Source organism: Antedon mediterranea, chromosome 7, assembly GCF_964355755.1.
Source record: "Antedon mediterranea chromosome 7, ecAntMedi1.1, whole genome shotgun sequence".
In the NCBI taxonomy this organism is placed as follows: domain Eukaryota; kingdom Metazoa; phylum Echinodermata; class Crinoidea; order Comatulida; family Antedonidae; genus Antedon; species Antedon mediterranea.
Window position 1 is genome coordinate 2,050,213 of NC_092676.1, and position 23,407 is coordinate 2,073,619.

Here is a 23,407-nt window from a genome sequence, read left to right on the forward strand (position 1 = left end):
TGGGTATAGTCTTACCAAAGCCAGCTCAATTTCGTGTTTCTAGGTGGTGGTATTATAAGAAAAGATATACTGTACATTTTTCTGAAGTATGAAGTGACATTAGAATTACAGTAACTTTCACATAATCTAGTAAAGAGATTGCAACGTCTTTCCAAAATGAAATTTAACATCTCTATTGATTTCTAGGGTTGGATAAACTCACGACCAGTAGCCCAGCAGGGTGTCCTGTCTTCCTTATGTGAGGAGAACTTTAAGAAGATACACACCTACTCAATCCAGAGCCTGAACCCTCGAATGGACTTACTTGAGTGTATGTACACTAGGCAGACTATTGACCTCTTAGATGGACTAATTCCTGCTGAAGACAACCCTAACCAACCAACTGCAGAGCATCTGGAGAGACTCTTTGTCTTTGCTGTTATGTGGTCTGTAGGGGCATTGTTGGAACTTGAGGACAGAAAAAAGGTATCTTTGAAATTTACCCTATGGAACTGTTAAAGATATATTGTCCCCCTAAAAAATGTTTTTACATTTTGTTTTTATATGCCATTTTAATGTCACACACACAATAGTAGCAAAAAATACCTAAATTGTTTGTTTATTTGTCTTTTTAAAAGTGAAATCATTATTTTTGTTGATTTTTTTTTTACAGAAGTGAATAACTTTATTTAAACTACAAAATGGCTTATTTAAAGTCTGCTTTTATTTATCTTTATTTTTCATAAATCTAGTATTCCCTAAATTGATACCGATTATTTTTAACATTTTTGTCTTGTTTCTTTCAGTTGGAGATGTTCATAAAGTCTGATTGTTCTCTTAACTTGCCTAATATTGATGACAGCAGTCAGGATACAATATTTGAGTATGTTGTAAATGATCAAGGAAAATGGGAACATTGGTCTATCAGGGTATGAAAAGAATTTTAAACTTTACTGATGGCTTTTTATTTTTTTGTCTTTTGTGAGATACACTCACCTTTATTTTTTTTTTTTTCAGAGTACATATACAGAGAAAAAAAAACACTTTTATGTATTAACTTTGTAAAAATACTGTATTATAAATGTTTGTTTGCAACCAAAATTGCTGTTTTTGTTTCATTTCTTATATGTTTTTTTAAATATTTATTAGTTTCATTCTTACAAATATAATAGAATAAGTATGTACATCGTCAATAGCTATACATTATACATAAATGGCTTTTTATTGTAAGATAAGATATAATTTATTCATCCAATAACTTTTTGAAATTTGCTTTTTTTTTGGCATTGATATATAGCTTGCATTGTAGTTTTAGTTAACATTCCTTCCAACCATAAAGCCTCAATTGAAATTGTAATGATGACAAACATATCCAGTAACAATATCTCAATACACTGTAAGATACATCACATGTTATGAGGAATAAATCAAATTTAAAATCTAGGCTCATCTCATGGCCAAAACATCATGGTCATAATGCCATTTTAACAATATAAACAATTAAAGATGGATTGCCCTCCAAAAACATGAAAATAAAGATTAATGAAATCAGATTTTGAATAGGCCATTATGCAGTTTTAATAAAGGTATTCATTTCTGTAGGAAAAAAATTAAAATTAATTATTTCACTTATAAAAAGATAAAAGAAATGGTTAATTTTTACCAAAAATCATTGTCTGACAATTTGGGTATTTTTTCTTTAAATTACATTTTTTCGGAAAATAATTTTTTTTGGGATCTAGTTTTTAGTTAAAGTCAATAACTATTGTGACATTAAAATGGCATATTCAACCCCAAAAAATTGGGAAAAAATTATTTTTGTAGGTGGACAATATATATTTAACACTTGAATCTTGTAGGTACCACAATACCTGTATCCTACTGACAGTACACCAGAGTATTCCTCCATCCTGGTTCCAAATGTCGACAACATCCGTACAGACTTCCTGATCAACACCATCGCTAAGCAAGAGAAAGGAGTGCTTCTGATTGGTGAACAGGGAACAGCAAAGACGGTCATGATTAAAGGATATTGTAACAATTATGACCCAGAGCAACATTTGGCAAAGAGTGTCAACTTTTCCTCAGCCACAACACCAAATATGTTTCAGGTATTTAATGCATCATCACGAATGGTGTACGTCTTGTGACTTGGCTTGTATTGTAATAGCGCATTTAACAAGACTTTTCCAATAAGTGATTATCGGCCATGGACTTAATAACTTTATAACTCTACAAAAACTAGACTGGAATATCTCCTAAAACAAAACTTTTCTTATGCATAAAAATGTCCCAAATTCTTTCCTATTAAAACATACATTTGGAAAACCAGCGTTAGTATTATCCTTTTGAAAATCCAGCAAATGCACTACCCACTATAAATTTCTGTGTAATCAATATAATGTAAGCAGTTTAAATAAAAGGTTTAATTACTGAGTTTTTTATCCTGAGTCTTCTTGTGTTTTAGCGTACTGTTGAAAGTTATGTTGACAAACGTGTTGGTACAACATACGGGCCTCCTGCTGGAAAGAAGATGACAGTCTTTATTGATGATATCAACATGCCAGTCATCAATGAATGGGGTGATCAGGTAAAGAACATACTTCATATTTTGTATTTTAAGTTTTCAAGTTTCATAACATTAAAAAATATAAAGAATAGGTCAGAGGTCAGAGTTTGAAGGCAGATGGCCTGAAAGATGAAGAAAAACATGTTGTGTTGGACAAGCCTTAAAAAAAATATTGAATAGACTAACTAGATGAATGAACAATGGTATAGATAAAGAAGAATGAATTGAATTGAAATATTTATATTGGCCGACCTCTTCAGTCAAAGACTGATCTCCCAGAGGGCCCAGTCATGATCAGTGGCTGTGATGTAATAGTACTCCAGGGTAACCCCCTACTCGTCTCGAAAGATATGAGCTAGATGTGTACACTGGACCTACGGTTTATAGTCCTTATCTGAGAAGACTCGTTCTACCACCAGAACTATGGAGCGAGTAAGCCTTGAACCCTTGCCGATGGTATGGCTACTGTACGTAATCAGGTTCCACTGTCTTAACCGCTCAGTCACATATATAAAGATTGAATATCATAGGCGGATTTGAGGTGTTTGAGGGATGGGAGATGATATTTCAAAAAAATCCTGGGTCTGCCACCGGTGGTTTAATACTACAAATCCAGCCTAGTAATATGGAGGTCATGGGTTCAAGTCTACTATTTACATATCTTATTTTTCTTTAGATCACCAATGAAATTGTAAGACAAGTGATGGAGAACAGAGGGTTTTACAACTTAGAGAAGCCTGGTGATTTTACCAACATTGTAGACATCCAGTATATCGCTGCTATGATCCAACCTGGTGGAGGACGTAACGACATCCCTCAGCGTCTTAAACGACAGTTTAACGTCTTCAATTCCACGCTGCCTTCCAATCAGTCCATTGATAAGATCTTCTCGACTGTAGGGACAGGTCATTATTGTAAGGTGAGATGTTTTATTTATTTATTCTTTTTACTGGGTGACCTCTTCAGTAAAAAAGCTGTTCGCCCAGTACACAAAACAGTAAAATTACAAAAGAAAAAACAGACCAGATTACAGTTTTTAACTTAAAACAGCACATTGATATTTTTTTAATTTTAATCCATGCTAGTATAAAACAAAGCAAAACAAGGAAAAAAGCTTTTACAAATAAAGGTCCCTTAAAAAAGAGATATTAATGTTTTGTATATCCAAAGGCAAATTACTGAAAAAATATTAAAATATTTTTTAATATATAGTACAGAATATTGTATTATTATGGTTACAACCTCTAAGTTTGAGACAAAAATATTTTATTACAATCTGTATAAAATAGTAATTTAACTACTTTTATATTATAGTATTTTATTATAATATTTATGCTAATTTCAATTTTTTGTAGGAGAGAGAATTCTCTGATGAAGTCATTGACCTTGCCGCTATGCTAGTCTCTTGTACCAGACATCTATGGCAGAGTGTTAAAGTAAAGATGTTACCAACTCCAGCAAAATTCCATTACATTTTTAATTTGAGAGATCTTTCCAGAATCTGGCAGGTATGTACATTTTTAATTGAAAACCCCTAATATTATAATGAAACAATCCATATAAATTCAAAAATTAATTAATAATTTACTCATTTTGACTGTAACATTTTCTGTATAGGGTATGTTGAACACCAACAGTGAGGTTGTGTGTAACCAGTCAGTGTTACTAGCATTATGGAAGCATGAATGCAACAGGGTTATTGCTGATAGGTTCACCAACCAAGAAGATAAGAATTGGTTTGAAGCACAAATCAAAAAGGTATGTAAATAGATACTTGGGACAGCGACCTCGGTTTGAGAAGTTATTGTTCCCAGAGTTATTTCATCCCTTTAGGATGACAAACATAGAAAAGTATTTTTAATTTGTTTTGTGATTTTGCTTCAAATTATGTGAAATTGTTGTTCTTTGATATCAAAACTAATTTTGATTAACACAAAACTAACCACAATACAAAAAAGCAATCCTTGTCTCCAGACAACCTGCTTTATTTAATTGACAAGATAATTCATAATCGTTTGTGTTATTTTTAGTAATGAAGTAAGTTAGTATTATAGGTTTGGTTTCGGTTTTACAAACCTAAACTGATTTTTTAAATATGCTATTCACTAAAGTGTAACAATCTTTTTATTGCATCATGAGGACATTTTCATGATGACACCATGTGAACCTTGTTTACAGGATTTTAATGAAATTTTAAAAGAAATTATAGCCCTGCATTTATTCTAATACATTTATTTATTTATGTTTTTGCTCATGAAAAGTTAAAAATATATTTTGGTCAGTATTGTAGTATCAATCAGCTGTCATAGTCATTTTGTCTCTCTGTTTTTTCTTCTTCTTGTATATTGTACCTCTTGTTTTTAATCACAGTTTCATATCTAGCATAGGAATGTTCTGTTTGTTCTGCTGCATGATCATCAATTGAACAGTAAATCTCATTTTTTTCAATAGTGTCACCGACACTAATGGTTTCAATGTTATTTTGATAGTGCACAACAGGTACAGGTGTGTTGTGATGTTTTCTCTTTTGTTGATCATAACAACACACAACAAACACAAGTAAAACTATCAGTATGATGTTACTTGTTACCAGTATTATGGTTATTGTATTAGCTGTCATTCTTTCTGTTGGCATGTCATATTTGATATCTCGAGATGTTGTCAGTCTGTCTGTCGGCACAACATCATTACGAATAACTTGTGATGTTGTTAGTCTGTCTGTTAGCTTGGCATCTTCAATTGTGAATGTTATCTCATTAGATCTGCTCTGAACATCAGTACTCACCAGGCACTTCACAGTGTAGTTACCAGCTGGTAAATTACCAAAGCATCTTTCATCAGTTTCATTGTAATACTGATACCTAGCTTCCTCCCCATTCAAACTCCAATTATAAATTGTTCTGTCACCAGATCCACCTTCTGCAAAGCACTTAAAGCAATTCTGGTTCACATCATTATCAGGTGTTTCATATAACCTCTTAACCTCTAGCTTTAACTGAGGGTAAACCGTCAATATCAATGTGTAGCACCCGATACCCACATATGTTCTGTTTTTAATAGAAATACAGTAGACAAATATTCCTTCTCCAGAATGAAAACCTTTTTAAAGTCAAAGTAATTTCAATGTCAGTATCTGCTTGATGAGACTGTGTGATGTGGTACTTTCCTTGGATCCAACCAATTATCACTGCATATTGGAGATTATCATATTTTCTGATGTCACATGAAATAGATACTTCTTCTCCTTCAATCATGTCTTTCATATTGTCACAATGAAGTTTTACATACCGTGGTTGGCGTCTGCTCGGTGTAACATCTGATGAAGGAACTAAATATTGTAAACTATAATCATCTTGACATGTTCGTATTCCTGTTTGTTGACCAAAAGAAATTAAGCATACGCAGTTCAAATTTAAATCTTTTCCCAACAAATCAAGAGTTTCCTGTTTTTCATTTGATGATTTAATTGTCACAGATGACTTCATGTATGATTGGTAATACAACTTTCTGTCAAATTGTACCAACTGTCTTGAAACTCCATATCTGAATATCAACAAACAAGTCACCAACAAGTTGAAGAATTTCAAAGTCATCTTTAAAAACCTCTCTGTATTGTATATTCATTTCTTGCATTTTGTAACCTCTTGTTTTCAATCACAGTGTCAGAGCTAACATATACATTTTCAGCTTGTTCTGTTATGTTATCATCAACTGAACAGTAAATCTCATTTTCTGTCATTATGTTTGAAACGTCAGTAGTTTTACCAATGCTAATGGTGTCATTATTACTTTGATAGTGTACAGCAGGTACAGATGTCTTCTGCAGTTTCCTCTTCTGTTGTTCATAACAACACACAACAAACACAAGTAACACTATCAGTATGACATTACTTGTTAACGATATTTTAGTTATCTTATTAGCTGTCATGGTTTCTGTTGGATCGTCATATTTGATATCTCGAGATGTTGTCGGTCTATCTGTTGGCATGCCATCTTTAATTGTGAATTCTATCTCATCAGATCTGTTCTGAACATCAGTACTCACCAGACACTTAACAGTGTAGTTACCAGCTGGTAGATTACCAAAGCATCTTTTATCAGTTTCATTGTAATACTGATACTTGAATTCCTCTCCATTCAAACTCCAATTATAAATTGTTCTGTCACCAGATCTACCTTCTGCATAGCACTTGAAGCAATTCTGGTTCACATCAACTTCAGGTGTCTCACATAGCTTCATAACATCTACCTTTAATTGAGGGTGAACCAGCAATTCCAATGTGTAGCACTCAATACTCACATATGAACCTTGGTTATTTGAAAAACAGTAGAAAAATATTCCTTCTCCGGAATGAAATCCTTTTACAGTCTGATTAATGGTTGTAGTGTTGTCAGTATCTAGAAGATGAAATTGTGTGATATGGTGCTGTCTTTGGATCCAGCCAATTGTGATATCATATTGGATGTTGTCATATTTCCTGATATCACATGACATGTTTACTTCCTCTCCTTCAGTTATGTCTTTCATATCTTTGTCACAGTAAAGTTTTACATACAGTGGTTGATGTGGGCTCCATGTGACCTCTGATGAAGGTACCACATAGTGTGAATTATAATCATCTTGGCATGTGTATATTCCTTTTTCTTGACCAAAAGAAATAAAAAGTTGGCATTTAACTATTAAATCTTTTCCCGGCAATACAACTGTTTTTTGTTCATTTGATGGAATAATTGTCACAGGTTGTGGCTTAGTAGACCAGTAATAAAAACCTCTTTCAAATTGTACCAACTCTCTTGAAGCTCCATGTCTGAATATTAATAAACAGATCACCAACAGGTTACAGAATTTCAAAGTCATCTTTAAAACCTCTCAGTATTGTTTGTGAAAATATACCATTCTAGTTCCCGATGTGGCCAGCGATAAGACTGAATTGATGTTTGTATTTTTATAGGTTTATAATATTGTAATATTTAGTATTTTGAGTTTTGGTTTTTGTTGCTACTGTAATCTCGAAACTAATTTTGTGAAGAATAATATTTACATGAGCTAACATAGTCATTCTGTCTCTCTGTTCTCATTTCCTGCATTTTGTAACCTCTTGTTTTCAATCACAGTGTCACAGCTAACATAGTCAGTCTGTTCTGTTGACTCTCTGTTCTCATTTCTTGCATTTTGTAACCTTTTGTTTTCAATCACAGTGTCAAAGGTAACATAAGAGTCCCAAGTTTATTCTTTTGTATGATCATCAATTGAACAGTAAAGCTCATTCTTTTCAACCGTTTTTGAAACATTCAAAGTGCCACCAACACTAATTGTGTCATTATTACTTTGATAGTGCACAACAGGTACAGGTGTGTTGTGATGTTTCCTCTTTTGTTGTTCATAACAACACACAACACACACAAGTAAAACTATCAGTATGATGTTACTTGTTGCCAGTATTAGGATTATTGTATTAGCTGTCATGGTTTCTGTTGTCAAGACACATTTGATATCTTGAGATGTTGTCATTCTGTCTCTTGTCATGACATCTTCAATTGTGAATGTTATCTCATCAGATCTGTTCTGAACATCAGTACTCACCAGACATTTAACAGTGTAGTTACCAGCTGGTAAATTACTAAAGCATCTTTCATCGGGTTCATTGTAATTCTTGAATTCCTCTCCATTCAAATTCCAATTATAAATTCTCTTGTCACCAGAGCCACCGTCTGCATAATAACACTTGAAGCAGTTCTGGTTCACATCAACTTTACATGTTTCATATAACCTTTTAACCTCTACCTTTAATTGAGGGTGAACCAGCAATATCAGTGTGTAGCACCAAACTGCTTTATAATTAAGTGAAATACAGTAGAAAAATATTCCTTCTCCGGAATGAAATCCTTTTACAGTCTGATTAATTGTTGTAATGTTGTCAGTATCTAGAAGATGAAATTGTGTGATGTAGTTTTTTCCTTGGATCCAACCAATTGTGATGTCATATTGAATTTGGTCATATTTCCTGATGTCACATGAAATGTTTACTTCCTCTCCTTCAATGATGTCTTTCATGTTGTCACAGTAAAGTTTTACATAGAATGATTGACTTCTGCTCTGTGTAACATTTGAGGAAAGAACCAAGTATTGTAAATTATCATCATCTTGACATGTGTATATTCCATTTTGTTGATCAAAAGAAATAAAAAGTGGGCATTTAACTATGAAATCTTTTCCTGGAAATACAAGCGTGTTCTGTTTACTTGATGGTGTAATTGTCACAGGTTGTAGCTTAGTGTGTGATTGGTAATCAAAACCTCTGTCAAATTGTACCAACTCTCTTGAAGATCCATGTCTGAATATCAACAAGCAAGTCATCACCAACAGATTAAAGAATTTTAAAGTCATCTTTAGCATCCTCTCTGTATTTTTTGTGAAAATCCAATCTCTGAGACTGAAGTGATGTTTGTAGTTGTATAGGTTTATAATACATGGAAACACAAAAGGAAATACAGTATTTAGTATCTGAGTTTTGTTTTTGTTGCTGCTGTAATATCGAAACTAATTTTGTGAAGAATAATATTTACATGAGCTAACACAGTCAGTCTGTCTCTCTGTTCTAATTTCTTGCATTTTGTAACCTTTTGTTTTCAATCACAATGTCAAAGGTGACATAGGAGTGCTATGTTTATTCTGCTGTATGATTGCATTTATTTGTTTGAAAAAAACATTTAAGACTTCTAAAAAGTCAATGATGCTCTATATCTCGCAAGCCAGAAGTCAGTTGAATAGTAAATCTCATTCTTTTCAATATCAATGTGTAGCACCCAATACCCACATATGTTCTGTTTTTAATAGAAATACAGTAGACAAATATTCCTTCTCCAGAATGAAAACCTTTTAAAGTCAAAGTAATTTCAATGTCAGTATCTGCTTGATGAGACTGTGTAATGTTTTACTTTCCTTGGATCCAACCAATTGTCACTGCATATTGATGATGTCATATTTTCTGATGTCACATGAAATATTTACTTCCTCTCCTGTAATGATGTCTTTCCTAATATTGTTACAGTAAAGGTACTGTGACTGGCGTGTGCTCATTGTAACATCTTGTGTAGAAACCAAATATTATATCATCTTGACATGTGTGTATTCTTGTTTGTTGACCAAAAGAAATTAAGCATAAGCATTTCAAATTAAATCTTTTCCCACCAAATCACAAGTTTCCTCTTTTTCATTTGATAAAATAAAGTGTCACTGATAGTGATAGTGTAAGATTGATAATAAAACTTTCTTTCAAATTGTACTGTCGTAAAGCTTTGAATATCAACAAGCAGATCACCAACAGGTTAAAGACCTCTCTGTATTGTTTGTGAAAATTCATCCTCTGTTTGTATTTGTATATGTTTATAATATTTAAAATAAACAAAAGAAAATAATTAGTATTTGAGTTTTGGTTTTTGTTGCTAATAGGCATATATCAAAACTAATTTTGCGAAAGTAAGTAGGTAATATTTATTGCTTTTTGCTTGCTTTCTTTTCTATTTCTTGCATTTTGTAACCTTTTGTTTCAAATCACAGTGTCAAAGGTAACATAGGAGTCCCATGTTTATTCATCTGTATGATCATCAATTGAACAGTAAACCTCATGTTCTGCATTAATTTGCTGAACATCAGAAGTGTTACCAACACTAATTGTGTCAATGTTACTTTGATAGTGCACAACTGGTACAGGTGTGTTGTGATGTTTCCTCTTTTGTTGTTCATAACAACACACAACAAACACAAGTAAAACTATCAGTATGATGTTACTTGTTACTATTATGGTTATCTTATTGGCCTTCTTTGTAGCTGTTGTCATGTCATCTTTAATTGTAAATGCTATCTCATCAGATCTGTTTTGAACATCAGTACTCACCAGACACTTCACAGTGTATTCACCAGCTGTTAAATTACCAAAGCACCTTTCAACAGTTTCATAGAAACGATACTGGAATTCCTCTCCTCTCAAACTCCAATTAAAAATCTTTTTACCAGATCCACCTTCTGCATAACACTTGAAGCAATTCTGGTTCACATCAACTTCATATACCCTTGTGATCTTTACCATTAATTGTGGGTGAACCGCCATAACCAATTGATAGCAATACAGTAGAAAAACATCCCTTGTCCAGAATGAAAACATTTAAGAGTCTGAATAATTGTAATGTCAGTATCCGTATGATGAGTCTGTATAATGTTGTGATTTCCTTGAACCCAAATAGTTGTCACTTCATATTGGATGTTGTCATCTTTTCTGATCAAGTCACATGAAATGTGTACTTCCTCGCCTTCAACGATGTCCCTCATACCGTCACAATAGAGGTTTACAAGTTCTGGTTGAGATGTGGTATATGTCACACCCGGCAATGTATAAATAGTATGTTGAAAATTATCATCAAATTGACATAAGTATAGTCCGTGATTAGAACCAAACAATGAAAAGTGGACATTTAACTGTTTCATATTTTCCTGAACGATTAACACTCTTTCGTTTCATTACTGGTGTGATTGCAATGTTTACCTTACTTGTTGATGAGTACTGAAATTTGTAACTAAATTTTACCAAACTTCTTGAAGCTCCTCCATGTCTGAATATCAACAAGCAAGTCATCACCAACAGATTAACAATTTTTAAAGTCATCTTTAAAACCTCTCTGTATTGTTTGTGAAAACACACCCTTCTAGTTCCAGATGTGGCCAGCAATAAGACTGAATTGATGTTTCTATTTTTATAGGTTTATAATATTGTAATATTTAGTATTTTGAGTTTTGGTTTTTGTTGCTACTGTAATATCGAAACTAATTTTGTGAAGAATAATATCTACATGAGCTAACATGGTCATTCTGTCTCTCTGTTCTCATTTCTTGCATTTTGTAACCTTTTGTTTCCAATCACAGTGTCAAAGGTGACATAAGAGTGCTATGTTTATTCTGCTGTATGATTATCAATTGAACAGTAAAGCTCATTCTTTTCAACAGTTTGCAAAGCATTCAAAGTGTCACCAACATTAATTGTATCATTATTACTTTGATAGTGCACAACAGGTACAGGTGTGTTGTGATGTTTCCTCTTTTGTTGTTCATAACAACACACAACAAACATGAGTAAAACTATCAGTATCATGTTACTTGTTACCAGTATTATAGTTATTGTATTAACTGTCATGGTTTCTGTTGTTGTGTAATGTTTTCCTTGGATTCAACCAATTGCGATGTCATATTGGATGTTGTCATTTTTCCTGATGTCACATGACATGTTTACTTCCTCTCCTTCAATCATGTCTTTCATATTGTCACAGTAAAGTTTTACATACCGTGGTTGATGTGGGCTCCATGTAACATCTGATGAAGGTACCACATAGTGTGAATTATCATCATCGTGGCATGTGTATATTCCTTTTTCTTGAACAAAAGAAATAAAAAGTTGGCATTTGACTTTGAAATCTTTTAATGGCATTACAAGCGTTTTCTGTTTATTTGATGGTGTAATTGTCACAGGTTGTAGCTTAGTGTATGATTGGTAATAAAAACCTCGGTCAAATTGTACCAACTGTCATGAAGCTCCATGTCTGAATATCAACAAGCAAGTCACCACCAACAGGTTAAAGAATTTCAAAGTCATCTTTAGAAACCTCTCTGTATTGTTTGTGAAAATCCAAATCCTCAGTTCCTGATGTGGCCAGAGACTAAAGTGATGTTTGTATTTGTATAGTTTTATAATATAGTAACACAAAAAATAATATTTAGTATTTGTGTTTTGTTTTTGTTGCTACTGTAATATCGAAACTAATTTTGTGAAGAATAATATTTACATGAGCTAACATAGTCAGTCTGTCTCTCTTTTTTTCATTGCATTTTGTAACATTTTGTTTCCAATCACAGTGTCAAGGGTAACATAGGAGTGCCATGTTTATTCTGCTGTATGATCATCAATTGAACAGTAAATCTCATTTTTTTCAATGGTTTGCAAAACATTCAAAGTGTCACCAACACTAATTGTGTCATTGTTTCTTTGATAGTGCACAACAGGTACAGGTGTGTTGTGATGTTTCCTCTTTTGTTGTTCATGACAACACACAATAAACACAAGTAAAACTATCAGTATGATGTTACTTGTTACTAGTATTATGATTATTGTATTAGCTGTCATGATTTCTGTTGTCAAGACACATTTGATATCTTGAGATGTTGTCATTCTGTCTCTTGTCATAACATCTTCAATTGTGAATGTTATCTCATCAGATCTGTTCTGAACATCAGTACTCACCAGACACTTAACAGTGTAGTTACCAGCTGGTAAATTACTAAAGCATCTTTCATCGGGTTCATTGTAATTCTTGAATTCCTCTCCATTCAAATTCCAATTATAAATTCTCTTGTCACCAGAGCCACCGTCTGCATAATAACACTTGAAGCAGTTCTGGTTCACATCAACTTTACATGTTTCATATAACCTTTTAACCTCTACCTTTAATTGAGGGTGAACCAGCAATATCAGTGTGTAGCACCAAACTGCTTTATAATTAAGTGAAATACAGTAGAAAAATATTCCTTCTCCGCCGGAATGAAATCCTTTTACAGTCTGATTAATTGTTGTAGTGTTGTCAGTATCTAGAAGATGAAATTGTGTGATGTAGTTTTTTCCTTGGATCCAACCAATTGTGATGTCATATTGAATTTGGTCATATTTCCTGATGTCACATGAAATGTTTACTTCCTCTCCTTCAATGATGTCTTTCATGTTGTCACAGTAAAGTTTTACATACAGTGGTTGATGTGGGCTCCATGTGACCTCTGATGAAGGTACCACATAGTGTGAATTATAATCATCTTGGCATGTGTATATTCCTTTTTCTTGACCAAAAGAAATAAAAAGTGGGCATTTAACTATGAAATCTTTTCCTGGAAATACAAGCGTGTTCTGTTTACTTGATGGTGTAATTGTCACAGGTTGTAGCTTAGTGTGTGATTGGTAATCAAAACCTCTGTCAAATTGTACCAACTCTCTTGAAGATCCATGTCTGAATATCAACAAGCAAGTCATCACCAACAGATTAAAGAATTTTAAAGTCATCTTTAGCATCCTCTCTGTATTTTTTGTGAAAATCCAATCTCTGAGACTGAAGTGATTTTTGTATTTGTATAGGTTTATAATACATGGAAACACAAAAGGAAATACAGTATTTAGTATCTGAGTTTTGTTTTTGTTGCTGCTGTAATATCGAAACTAATTTTGTGAAGAATAATATTTACATGAGCTAACACAGTCAGTCTGTCTCTCTGTTCTAATTTCTTGCATTTTGTAACCTTTTGTTTTCAATCACAATGTCAAAGGTGACATAGGAGTGCTATGTTTATTCTGCTGTATGATTGCATTTATTTGTTTGAAAAAAACATTTAAGACTTCTAAAAAGTCAATGATGCTCTATATCTCGCAAGCCAGAAGTCAGTTGAATAGTAAATCTCATTCTTTTCAATATCAATGTGTAGCACCCAATACCCACATATGTTCTGTTTTTAATAGAAATACAGTAGACAAATATTCCTTCTCCAGAATGAAAACCTTTTAAAGTCAAAGTAATTTCAATGTCAGTATCTGCTTGATGAGACTGTGTAATGTTTTACTTTCCTTGGATCCAACCAATTGTCACTGCATATTGATGATGTCATATTTTCTGATGTCACATGAAATATTTACTTCCTCTCCTGTAATGATGTCTTTCCTAATATTGTTACAGTAAAGGTACTGTGACTGGCGTGTGCTCATTGTAACATCTTGTGTAGAAACCAAATATTATTATCATCTTGACATGTGTGTATTCTTGTTTGTTGACCAAAAGAAATTAAGCATAAGCATTTCAAATTAAATCTTTTCCCAACAAATCACAAGTTTCCTCTTTTTTATTTGATAAAGTAAAGTGTCACTGATAGTGATAGTGTAAGATTGATAATAAAACTTTCTTTCAAATTGTACTGTCGTAAAGATTTGAATATCAACAAGCAGATCACCAACAGGTTAAAGACCTCTCTGTATTGTTTGTGAAAATTCATCCTCTGTTTGTATTTGTATATGTTTATAATATTTAAAATAAACAAAAGAAAATAATTAGTATTTGAGTTTTGGTTTTTGTTGCTAATAGGCATATCAAAACTAATTTTGCGAAAGTAAGTAGGTAATATTTATTGCTTTTTGCTTGCTTTCTTTTCTATTTCTTGCATTTTGTAACCTTTTGTTTCAAATCACAGTGTCAAAGGTAACATAGGAGTCCCATGTTTATTCATCTGTATGATCATCAATTGAACAGTAAACCTCATGTTCTGCATTAATTTGCTGAACATCAGAAGTGTCACCAACACTAATTGTGTCAATGTTACTTTGATAGTGCACAACTGGTACAGGTGTGTTGTGATGTTTCCTCTTTTGTTGTTCATAATAACACACAACAAACACAAGTAAAACTATCAGTATGATGTTACTTGTTACTATTATGGTTATCTTATTGGCCTTCTTTGTAGCTGTTGTCATGTCATCTTTAATTGTAAATGCTATCTCATCAGATCTGTTCTGAACATCAGTACTCACCAGACACTTGACAGTGTATTCACCAGCTGTTAAATTACCAAAGTTTCATAGAAACGATACTGGAATTCCTCTCCTCTCAAACTCCAATTAAAAATCTTTTTACCAGATCCACCTTCTGCAAACACTTGAAGCAATTCTGGTTCACATCAACTTCATATACCCTTGTGATCTTTACCATTAATTGTGGGTGAACCGCCATAACCAATTGATAGCAATACAGTAGAAAAACATCCCTTGTCCAGAATGAAAACATTTAAGAGTCTGAATAATTGTAATGTCAGTATCCGTATGATGAGTCTGTATAATGTTGTGATTTCCTTGAACCCAAATAGTTGTCACTTCATATTGGATGTTGTCATCTTTTCTGATCAAGTCACATGAAATGTGTACTTCCTCGCCTTCAACGATGTCTCTCATACCGTCACAATAGAGTTTTACAAGTTCTGGTTGAGATTTGGTCCATGTTACACCTGATTTATAAATAGTATATTGAGTTTTATCATCAAATTGACATTAGTATATTCCTTGATTAGAACCAAACGAAATGAAAAGTGGACATTTAACTGTTTCATATTTTCCGTAACAAATAACACTCTGTTGTTTACTTGATGGTGTGATTGCAATGTTTACCTTACTTGTTAATGAGTACTAAAACTTTAAATCAAATATTACCAAACTTCTTGAAGCTCCTCCATGTCCGAATATCAACAAGCATGTCATCACCAACAGATTAACAATTTTTGAAGTCATCTTTAAAAACCTTTCTGTATTGTTTGTGAAAATCCACCTTTCTAGTTCCTGATGTGGCCAGAGACTGAAGTGATGTTTGTATTTCTATAGGTTTATAATATGAAATAAACACAAAAGAAAATAATTAGTATTTGAGTTTTGGTTTTTGTTGCTAATGGGCTATTTTGTGAAATTAAGTAGGTAATATTTATGGCTTTTCAAGAAATGTACAATTTATAAAATAGCATAATATTTGAATGAAAGTAAAAGGATTGAATAATATACACATTTAACATTGAGAAATTAAACATGGAAAGCAGGGGATAATAAGAAAGAACAATATTTAAATCAGTAAGTGTCTATAAAAACTCCAATAAAGTACAAGTTTAAACTGTAATCTATTGTTCTTAAAGGTTGCAGAGGCAGACCTTGGCACAGCATTAGCAGAGCAAATCCCTGCTGAACCGTTCTTTGTTGACTTTCTACGAGATGCTCCTGAAATAACAGGTTAACTTTTTTGTTAAAATTGTTTGTTTATGCCAAATCTATTTCATGGTGTTGCCATCGCTATATTTATATATTAACATAGATTAATAGTAGTTTACTAACTAACATTTTTCATGGCTTTTTACATATAAATGTTGTATACTTTTTTTTAGATTGTTTTGAAAATTATCATCTATCTGTAATGAAATAAACTCATGCAGGATTTGGACCCACAATTGTGTAACTTACTTATATCTTGGTATCTTTGGTTTTGACAAGAAAAATACAAAATTTCTGCATTGTTTACAATAAAAATTACAATAAAAATGCAATATTCAAATATTAAAATTACATCAAAAATTTAAAATGTATGTATAAAAAAAACAATCGATTTCACGATAAAATTACAATATAATATAAAAATGACATCAAAAAGTTCAATTTAAATATTAAAAAAACCTTCGTTGAGAGACGTAAAATATCTAAGTATATAAAGTGACATCAAAAGAGTAACGATAAAAATATTTAAACAAAGTATCATTGATCATAGACAGTTTTGGTTATTTAGTAATCTGGTTTTACAAACGTATATTTACTAAAAATGTTACTTATTATATTTTGTAGGTGATGAACCCGATGATGCTGACCTAGATGCACCTAAGATATATGAACCAATAGAATCCTATCAACAACTAAACGACAGGCTGATAGGGTTCATGGCTCAGTACAATGAAACAGTGAGAGGGGGCAAGATGGATTTGGTCTTCTTTAAGGTAATACATATGAGAGTTATCAACCTGTAGCCGTATTCACCAATCACACTTAAGTGAGATATATTAAGTGTTTATATATATAATATTAAGTATTTCACTTGAACTCAATAAATACTTAAGTATTTCTCTTAAATTGTATTCACTTTACGTAGAAGATTTTTTTTCTTAGCTTAAGTATGAATGGTGAATTCAGCCAATGAGTTGTACTAGAAATTACTAAAGGTTACAGCTTATTTAATAACAGTATGTTAGTAGAGTACACAGTACAGTATACCTGTGAAACGAGGGGCAATATGTGTTTTAAAAACCCCTTTCCTGCAATTTTGGACGTTTTTTGGAAAATAATACATATATATCACTTTAAAAACATTAAACCATGTCATTCCTTGTCTTAAATGTACGTTTTATGGTAAATTATGATAAAAAGTGAGAAACAATGCACTACCTAAGTAGCTCGCGGCGATCGACCTCTCGTGGACGGTCTTAGGCCTAGCCTAGCTAGGCTTAGTTTTGTAGGCCTAGCTGGTAAACATCGATAACGTACGAACATCGTACGCTAGCTATATACCTAGCCTGACGTTGTATAGTTGCTGCATTAATTGTCTTTCTATTTTTGCCAGACTCCGTTGATACAAATTGGGGAAAACCCGGTATTTTCGCTGAAAAGTTAGGAGTCTTCCATTTGTTTTGGCTTCACGATCGATCGAAAAGTGGGCGAATTACAGGTGAAAAACAAAAATATCAATCCGCGCGCAATGCATTTTGGGATTTACAGCGGGCCGCTATAAATATTAGAATCGATTTATTTTTCACATTTTTAACCGTTTAAAGACGAAAAAAGTTATCGCAATAGGACAATATAGTATTATTTTTACATTAAATATAGTTTGTGATCTTAAATTAGATCTAAAAAACGTAGGGAATGGGGCTTTAATGTGACACTTATGCTGGATTCCTAAAGCCTGTTTTCCTGTCGACGTTATTCACGTTGATCGTTAACAGTTCAACGACGATCGTTTGAAAACGATCAAGTTGAAATGATAACGATAGCGTGTACTTTTTCCTGTAAATCGTTAACATTTCAATGTTTTTTTATGTAGAAGATCGCCGATTATTGTTAACCATGGCGTCAACTAACGTCGACAGGAAAACAGTCTTAAGGTGTCCTCTTATAGTGACTCTACTGTTTTTTTTAAATCGATAAGAAAATATGTTCAAGTTTATTATTTATTTTATTTGCTATAAACTATACCATGGGTTAATTTGTTTTAGGTAATTAGGTAATACAGTATTAGGGTAACAATAATGGTTCACTTGGTTGTAGTAGGTGGTAATGGTACACAGGTAATACCTCCCTGGTTACCAGTACCTGTAAACATTGGTTATGGTTTGGTGGTGGTATATGGTATTGGGTGCTTGTTGTGGCAGTGGTGCTAATATCAAATACATATTATACATTTATATTTTCACTAGGATGCTATGGTGCATTTAGTTAAGATATCTAGAATAATCCGTACGCCACGTGGTAATGCTCTGCTAGTTGGTGTTGGTGGTTCTGGTAAGCAGAGCCTAACAAGATTAGCCTCATTCATTGCTGGATACAAGAGCTTTCAAATAACACTGACAAGGTTTGTCTTTTAATTATTGTATTTAAACTGGAATAAATTCAGTTCCAAATGTTTTACTCCCCTTATCTTATATCTTATTTTGCAATACATTTTAACAATACAAACTTACGGTACTAATTTGTCTGACAACAATGATAGGGACTAAGATTCAATTCAATTCAATCAACTTTATTGTCAAACTCATGAATGGCTTGAAACTTTGGCTGAAACACACATTAAAAGATGGACCAATACACCAGGGTACCTCAACATATGCACTGGTTTCTTTGTGCGCACAAGCCAGATATGTACACTGGACCTCCAGTTTTAAGTCCTTTCAAGAAGACTTATTCTACCACCAGAACTATGAGGAGGGACTTGAACCGGTGCTATGGCTCGGCTATTCAACCCCACAAACTTATTCAAGTTTACTTGACTTACCAAGTTTCCATATTTTGAAATAAAAAAATATGTCTCCAAGGTGAATTAATATATGGAAATAAAAATATATTGTTTTTTTTTAATTTTTACTCTCATTTTCTTAGATCGTATAATGTTGCCAACTTGATGGATGATCTAAAGCATCTTTATCGTACGGCAGGTCAACAAGGTCAAGGAATAACGTTCATCTTTACCGATAATGAGATTAAAGATGAAGGATTCTTGGAGTATATGAACAACGTACTAGCATCAGGAGAAGTAAATAAACAAAACTGAAATTTTGTCCACCAAACATTTAGCTTTAAAAACTTCCTTATTTTGTCTAATTATTGGTATTTATTGTTTTTAATAAATAATACTTATTGTCATCTTTCTTTTCATAATTAATTTCTTCTTATTTCAGGTTTCAAATTTATTTGCCCGTGATGAAATAGATGAGATCACAGGTGAGCTGATACCAGTTATGAAGAAAGAGTTTCCAAGACGACCGCCGACCAATGAGAATCTTTACGAGTATTTCTTGAGCAGAGTCCGCGCCAACCTACATGTGGTTTTGTGCTTCTCACCTGTAAGTCAATCTCTGGATGTTTTGCTTTGTTAAAATCTTGAAGCTGATAAGGTTATCACTATGATTTCCACAAATTAATAGAACTGTAGCTAGATGGTTAACATGCTTGCCTTCCAATCCCAAGGTCCAGGGTTCAATCCTGACCTAGTGCTTTTTTTAAAAATGGTAGTTCTAGAGTGTTGACATGATTTGAACCGAGGACCCAAGAATTCTTGTTAACGACTAAGCTACAGCGCCACTATTATAGATTTATGCTCAGGGTTGACAGTCACATCAATATCAGTATACGAAAGCCACAATTATTATCATGATGAATAAAGAAAAACAAATTATTTTTTATTTTATTTTCTTATCATGTCAGGTTGGTGAAAAGTTCCGTAGCCGCTCGTTAAAGTTTCCCGGTCTGATCTCCGGCTGTACAATGGATTGGTTCAGCCGATGGCCAAAAGACGCCCTTATAGCAGTGTCGCAACATTTCCTGTCAAGTTTTGAGATTGTTTGCACAGATACTGTCAAACAGAGTGTTGTTAACACTATGGGTGTCTTCCAGGTAATGTAAAACAAATTTTCAGTACACCAATGCTGTGTCTACACTATCAAACTAGTTTGACAAAAAAATGTGATATGCCCAAATTTGGTAGTGATATGGCCAAATATGGTGGTGATATGACATCATCATGTCCATATATGGACACATCACATTTTTTTGTCAAATAAAGTTGGATAGTGTAGACAGAGCTTTAGACCATTTTCAGCTACAATCAATCAATCAATCGTAATTTCATTTTTCAATTTAGGACATGGTTGCGGAATCTTGCATCGATTATTTTCAGCGTTTCCGGCGACAGATGCATGTCACTCCAAAGTCGTACTTATCGTTTATCGACAGCTTCACTCAGGTGTATGCTGAGAAGCTCAAAGCTATTGGTATCCTTGCTAATAGGATGCAAACTGGTAAGCATTATTTTTAAATTGCTTAATTTAAACTTGCGGTTATAGGAAAAACTTTCCAACACACAAGAAATGTTTAAAAGCTATGGCCAACACCTTTAGGGGTTCTAAACCAGAATTATATGTATGTATGTACGAGTAAGAGATATTAAACTAGATCATCTGTATGTATGTACGAGTAAGAGATATTAAACTAGATCGTCTGTATGTATGTATGAGTAAGAGATATTAAACTAGATCATCTGTATGTATGTATGAGTAAGAGATATTAAACTAGATCATCTGTATGTATGTACGAGTAAGAGATATTAAACTAGATCATCTGTATGTATGTATGAGTAAGAGATATTAAACTAGATCATCTGTATGTATGTATGAGTAAGAGATATTAAACTAGATCATCTGTATGTATGTATGAGTAAGAGATATTAAACTAGATCATCTGTATGTATGTATGAGTAAGAGATATTAAACTAGATCGTCTGTATGTATGTACGAGTAAGAGATATTAAACTAGATCATCTGTATGTATGTATGAGTAAGAGATATTAAACTAGATCATCTGTATGTATGTACGAGTAAGAGATATTAAACTAGATCATCTGTATGTATGTATGAGTAAGAGATATTAAACTAGATCATCTGTATGTATGTATGAGTAGGAGATATTAAACTAGATCATCTGTATGTATGTACAAGTAAGAGATATTAAACTAGATCATCTGTATGTATGTATGAGTAAGAGATATTAAACTAGATCATCTGTATGTATGTACGAGTAAGAGATATTAAACTAGATCATCTGTATGTATGTACAAGTAAGAGATATTAAACTAGATCGTCTGTATGTATGTATGAGTAAGAGATATTAAACTAGATCGTCTGTATGTATGTATGAGTAAGAGATATTAAACTAGATCATCTGTATGTATGTATGAGTAAGAGATATTAAACTAGATCATCTGTATGTATGTATGAGTAAGAGATATTAAACTAGATCGTCTGTATGTATGTACAAGTAAGAGATATTAAACTAGATCGTCTGTATGTATGTACGAGTAAGAGATATTAAACTAGATCATCTGTATGTATGTATGAGTAAGAGATATTAAACTAGATCATCTGTATGTATGTATGAGTAAGAGATATTAAACTAGATCATCTGTATGTATGTATGAGTAAGAGATATTAAACTAGATCGTCTGTATGTATGTATGAGTAAGAGATATTAAACTAGATCGTCTGTATGTATGTACAAGTAAGAGATATTAAACTAGATCATCTGTATGTATGTACAAGTAAGAGATATTAAACTAGATCATCTGTATGTATGTACAAGTAAGAGATATTAAACTAGATCATCTGTATGTATGTATGAGTAAGAGATATTAAACTAGATCGTCTGTATGTATGTACAAGTAAGAGATATTAAACTAGATCATCTGTATGTATGTATGAGTAAGAGATATTAAACTAGATCGTCTGTATGTATGTACAAGTAAGAGATATTAAACTAGATCATCTGTATGTATGTACAAGTAAGAGATATTAAACTAGATCATCTGTATGTATGTATGAGTAAGAGATATTAAACTCGATCATCTGTATGTATGTATGAGTAAGAGATATTAAACTAGATCGTCTGTATGTATGTACAAGTAAGAGATATTAAACTAAATCGTCTGTATGTATGTACAAGTAAGAGATATTAAACTAGATCATCTGTATGTATGTATGAGTAAGAGATATTAAACTAGATCATCTGTATGTATGTACGAGTAAGAGATATTAAACTAGATCATCTGTATGTATGTACAAGTAAGAGATATTAAACTAGATCATCTGTATGTATGTATGAGTAAGAGATATTAAACTAGATCATCTGTATGTATGTACGAGTAAGAGATATTAAACTAGATCATCTGTATGTATGTATGAGTAAGAGATATTAAACAAGATCATCTGTATGTATGTACGAGTAAGAGATATTAAACTAGATCATCTGTATGTATGTACGAGTAAGAGATATTAAACTAGATCGTCTGTATGTTGTATGTATGTTATTCTTGGTCCTCAAGTCTAACTGAAAACTAAGGAAATTTAGATTGAGCTCTCCACAGACACGGCAGCCAGCAGTACTGTAACAGCGCCTACCAGATGAGCACACCAGGAGACGATCCCCTACTTTTTCGAATAGTGTACCAAGTTCTTGTTCAGTACAGTTTCGTTCCTCCCACTAATGCCAGTCGCATCCAAGAGGTAGTCTTCTCTAGCATCTAAATTTATGCTGGGTCCTACTGTTGAAAGCCTTCCTTGACTGGGTTAGCTTCTTTAGCTTGACTAGGATCGCACTGAAGGAGATTGCTTAATTAATGTTGTCTTTTTTTAGGTCTTGCTAAATTAGTGGAAGCTACAAGTTCTGTAAATGAACTGAGCAAAGAACTGGCTGTGAAAGAGAAAGAACTGGCAGTGGCATCCAAGAAGGCAGATGCTGTATTGGCAGAGGTCACTGTTAGTGCTCAGGCCGCTGAAAAGGTCAAGGCACAAGTCCAAAAAGTCAAAGATAAAGCCCAGGCTATTGTAGATGAGATTGAGGTGAATACACAATTCAATTTTTGTCAATAAAACTTTTGATACTTTTTTGAAATTCTGTCTATAATGTTTAAATTTTTAAAAACATGGGAATTTTTTTTAAATTG

The 23,407-nt window shown here is 32.9% G+C and overlaps 1 protein-coding gene across 1 annotated transcript in view; it reads left to right on the plus strand.

The window, feature by feature from the left end:
* LOC140055629 (dynein axonemal heavy chain 5-like) overlaps positions 1-23,407 on the plus strand; it is a 123,809-nt gene that overhangs the window by 90,040 nt on the left and 10,362 nt on the right. The window contains exons 40-54 of the mRNA XM_072100972.1: positions 187-465; positions 786-908; positions 1,839-2,090; positions 2,447-2,569; positions 3,225-3,467; positions 3,904-4,056; positions 4,166-4,306; positions 16,296-16,389; positions 16,993-17,141; positions 18,615-18,769; positions 19,294-19,447; positions 19,593-19,757; positions 20,119-20,307; positions 20,555-20,711; positions 23,098-23,303. Of these exons, the coding sequence (XP_071957073.1) occupies positions 187-465; positions 786-908; positions 1,839-2,090; positions 2,447-2,569; positions 3,225-3,467; positions 3,904-4,056; positions 4,166-4,306; positions 16,296-16,389; positions 16,993-17,141; positions 18,615-18,769; positions 19,294-19,447; positions 19,593-19,757; positions 20,119-20,307; positions 20,555-20,711; positions 23,098-23,303 (2,583 nt within the window). The remainder of the gene's footprint in view (positions 1-186; positions 466-785; positions 909-1,838; positions 2,091-2,446; positions 2,570-3,224; positions 3,468-3,903; positions 4,057-4,165; positions 4,307-16,295; positions 16,390-16,992; positions 17,142-18,614; positions 18,770-19,293; positions 19,448-19,592; positions 19,758-20,118; positions 20,308-20,554; positions 20,712-23,097; positions 23,304-23,407) is intronic.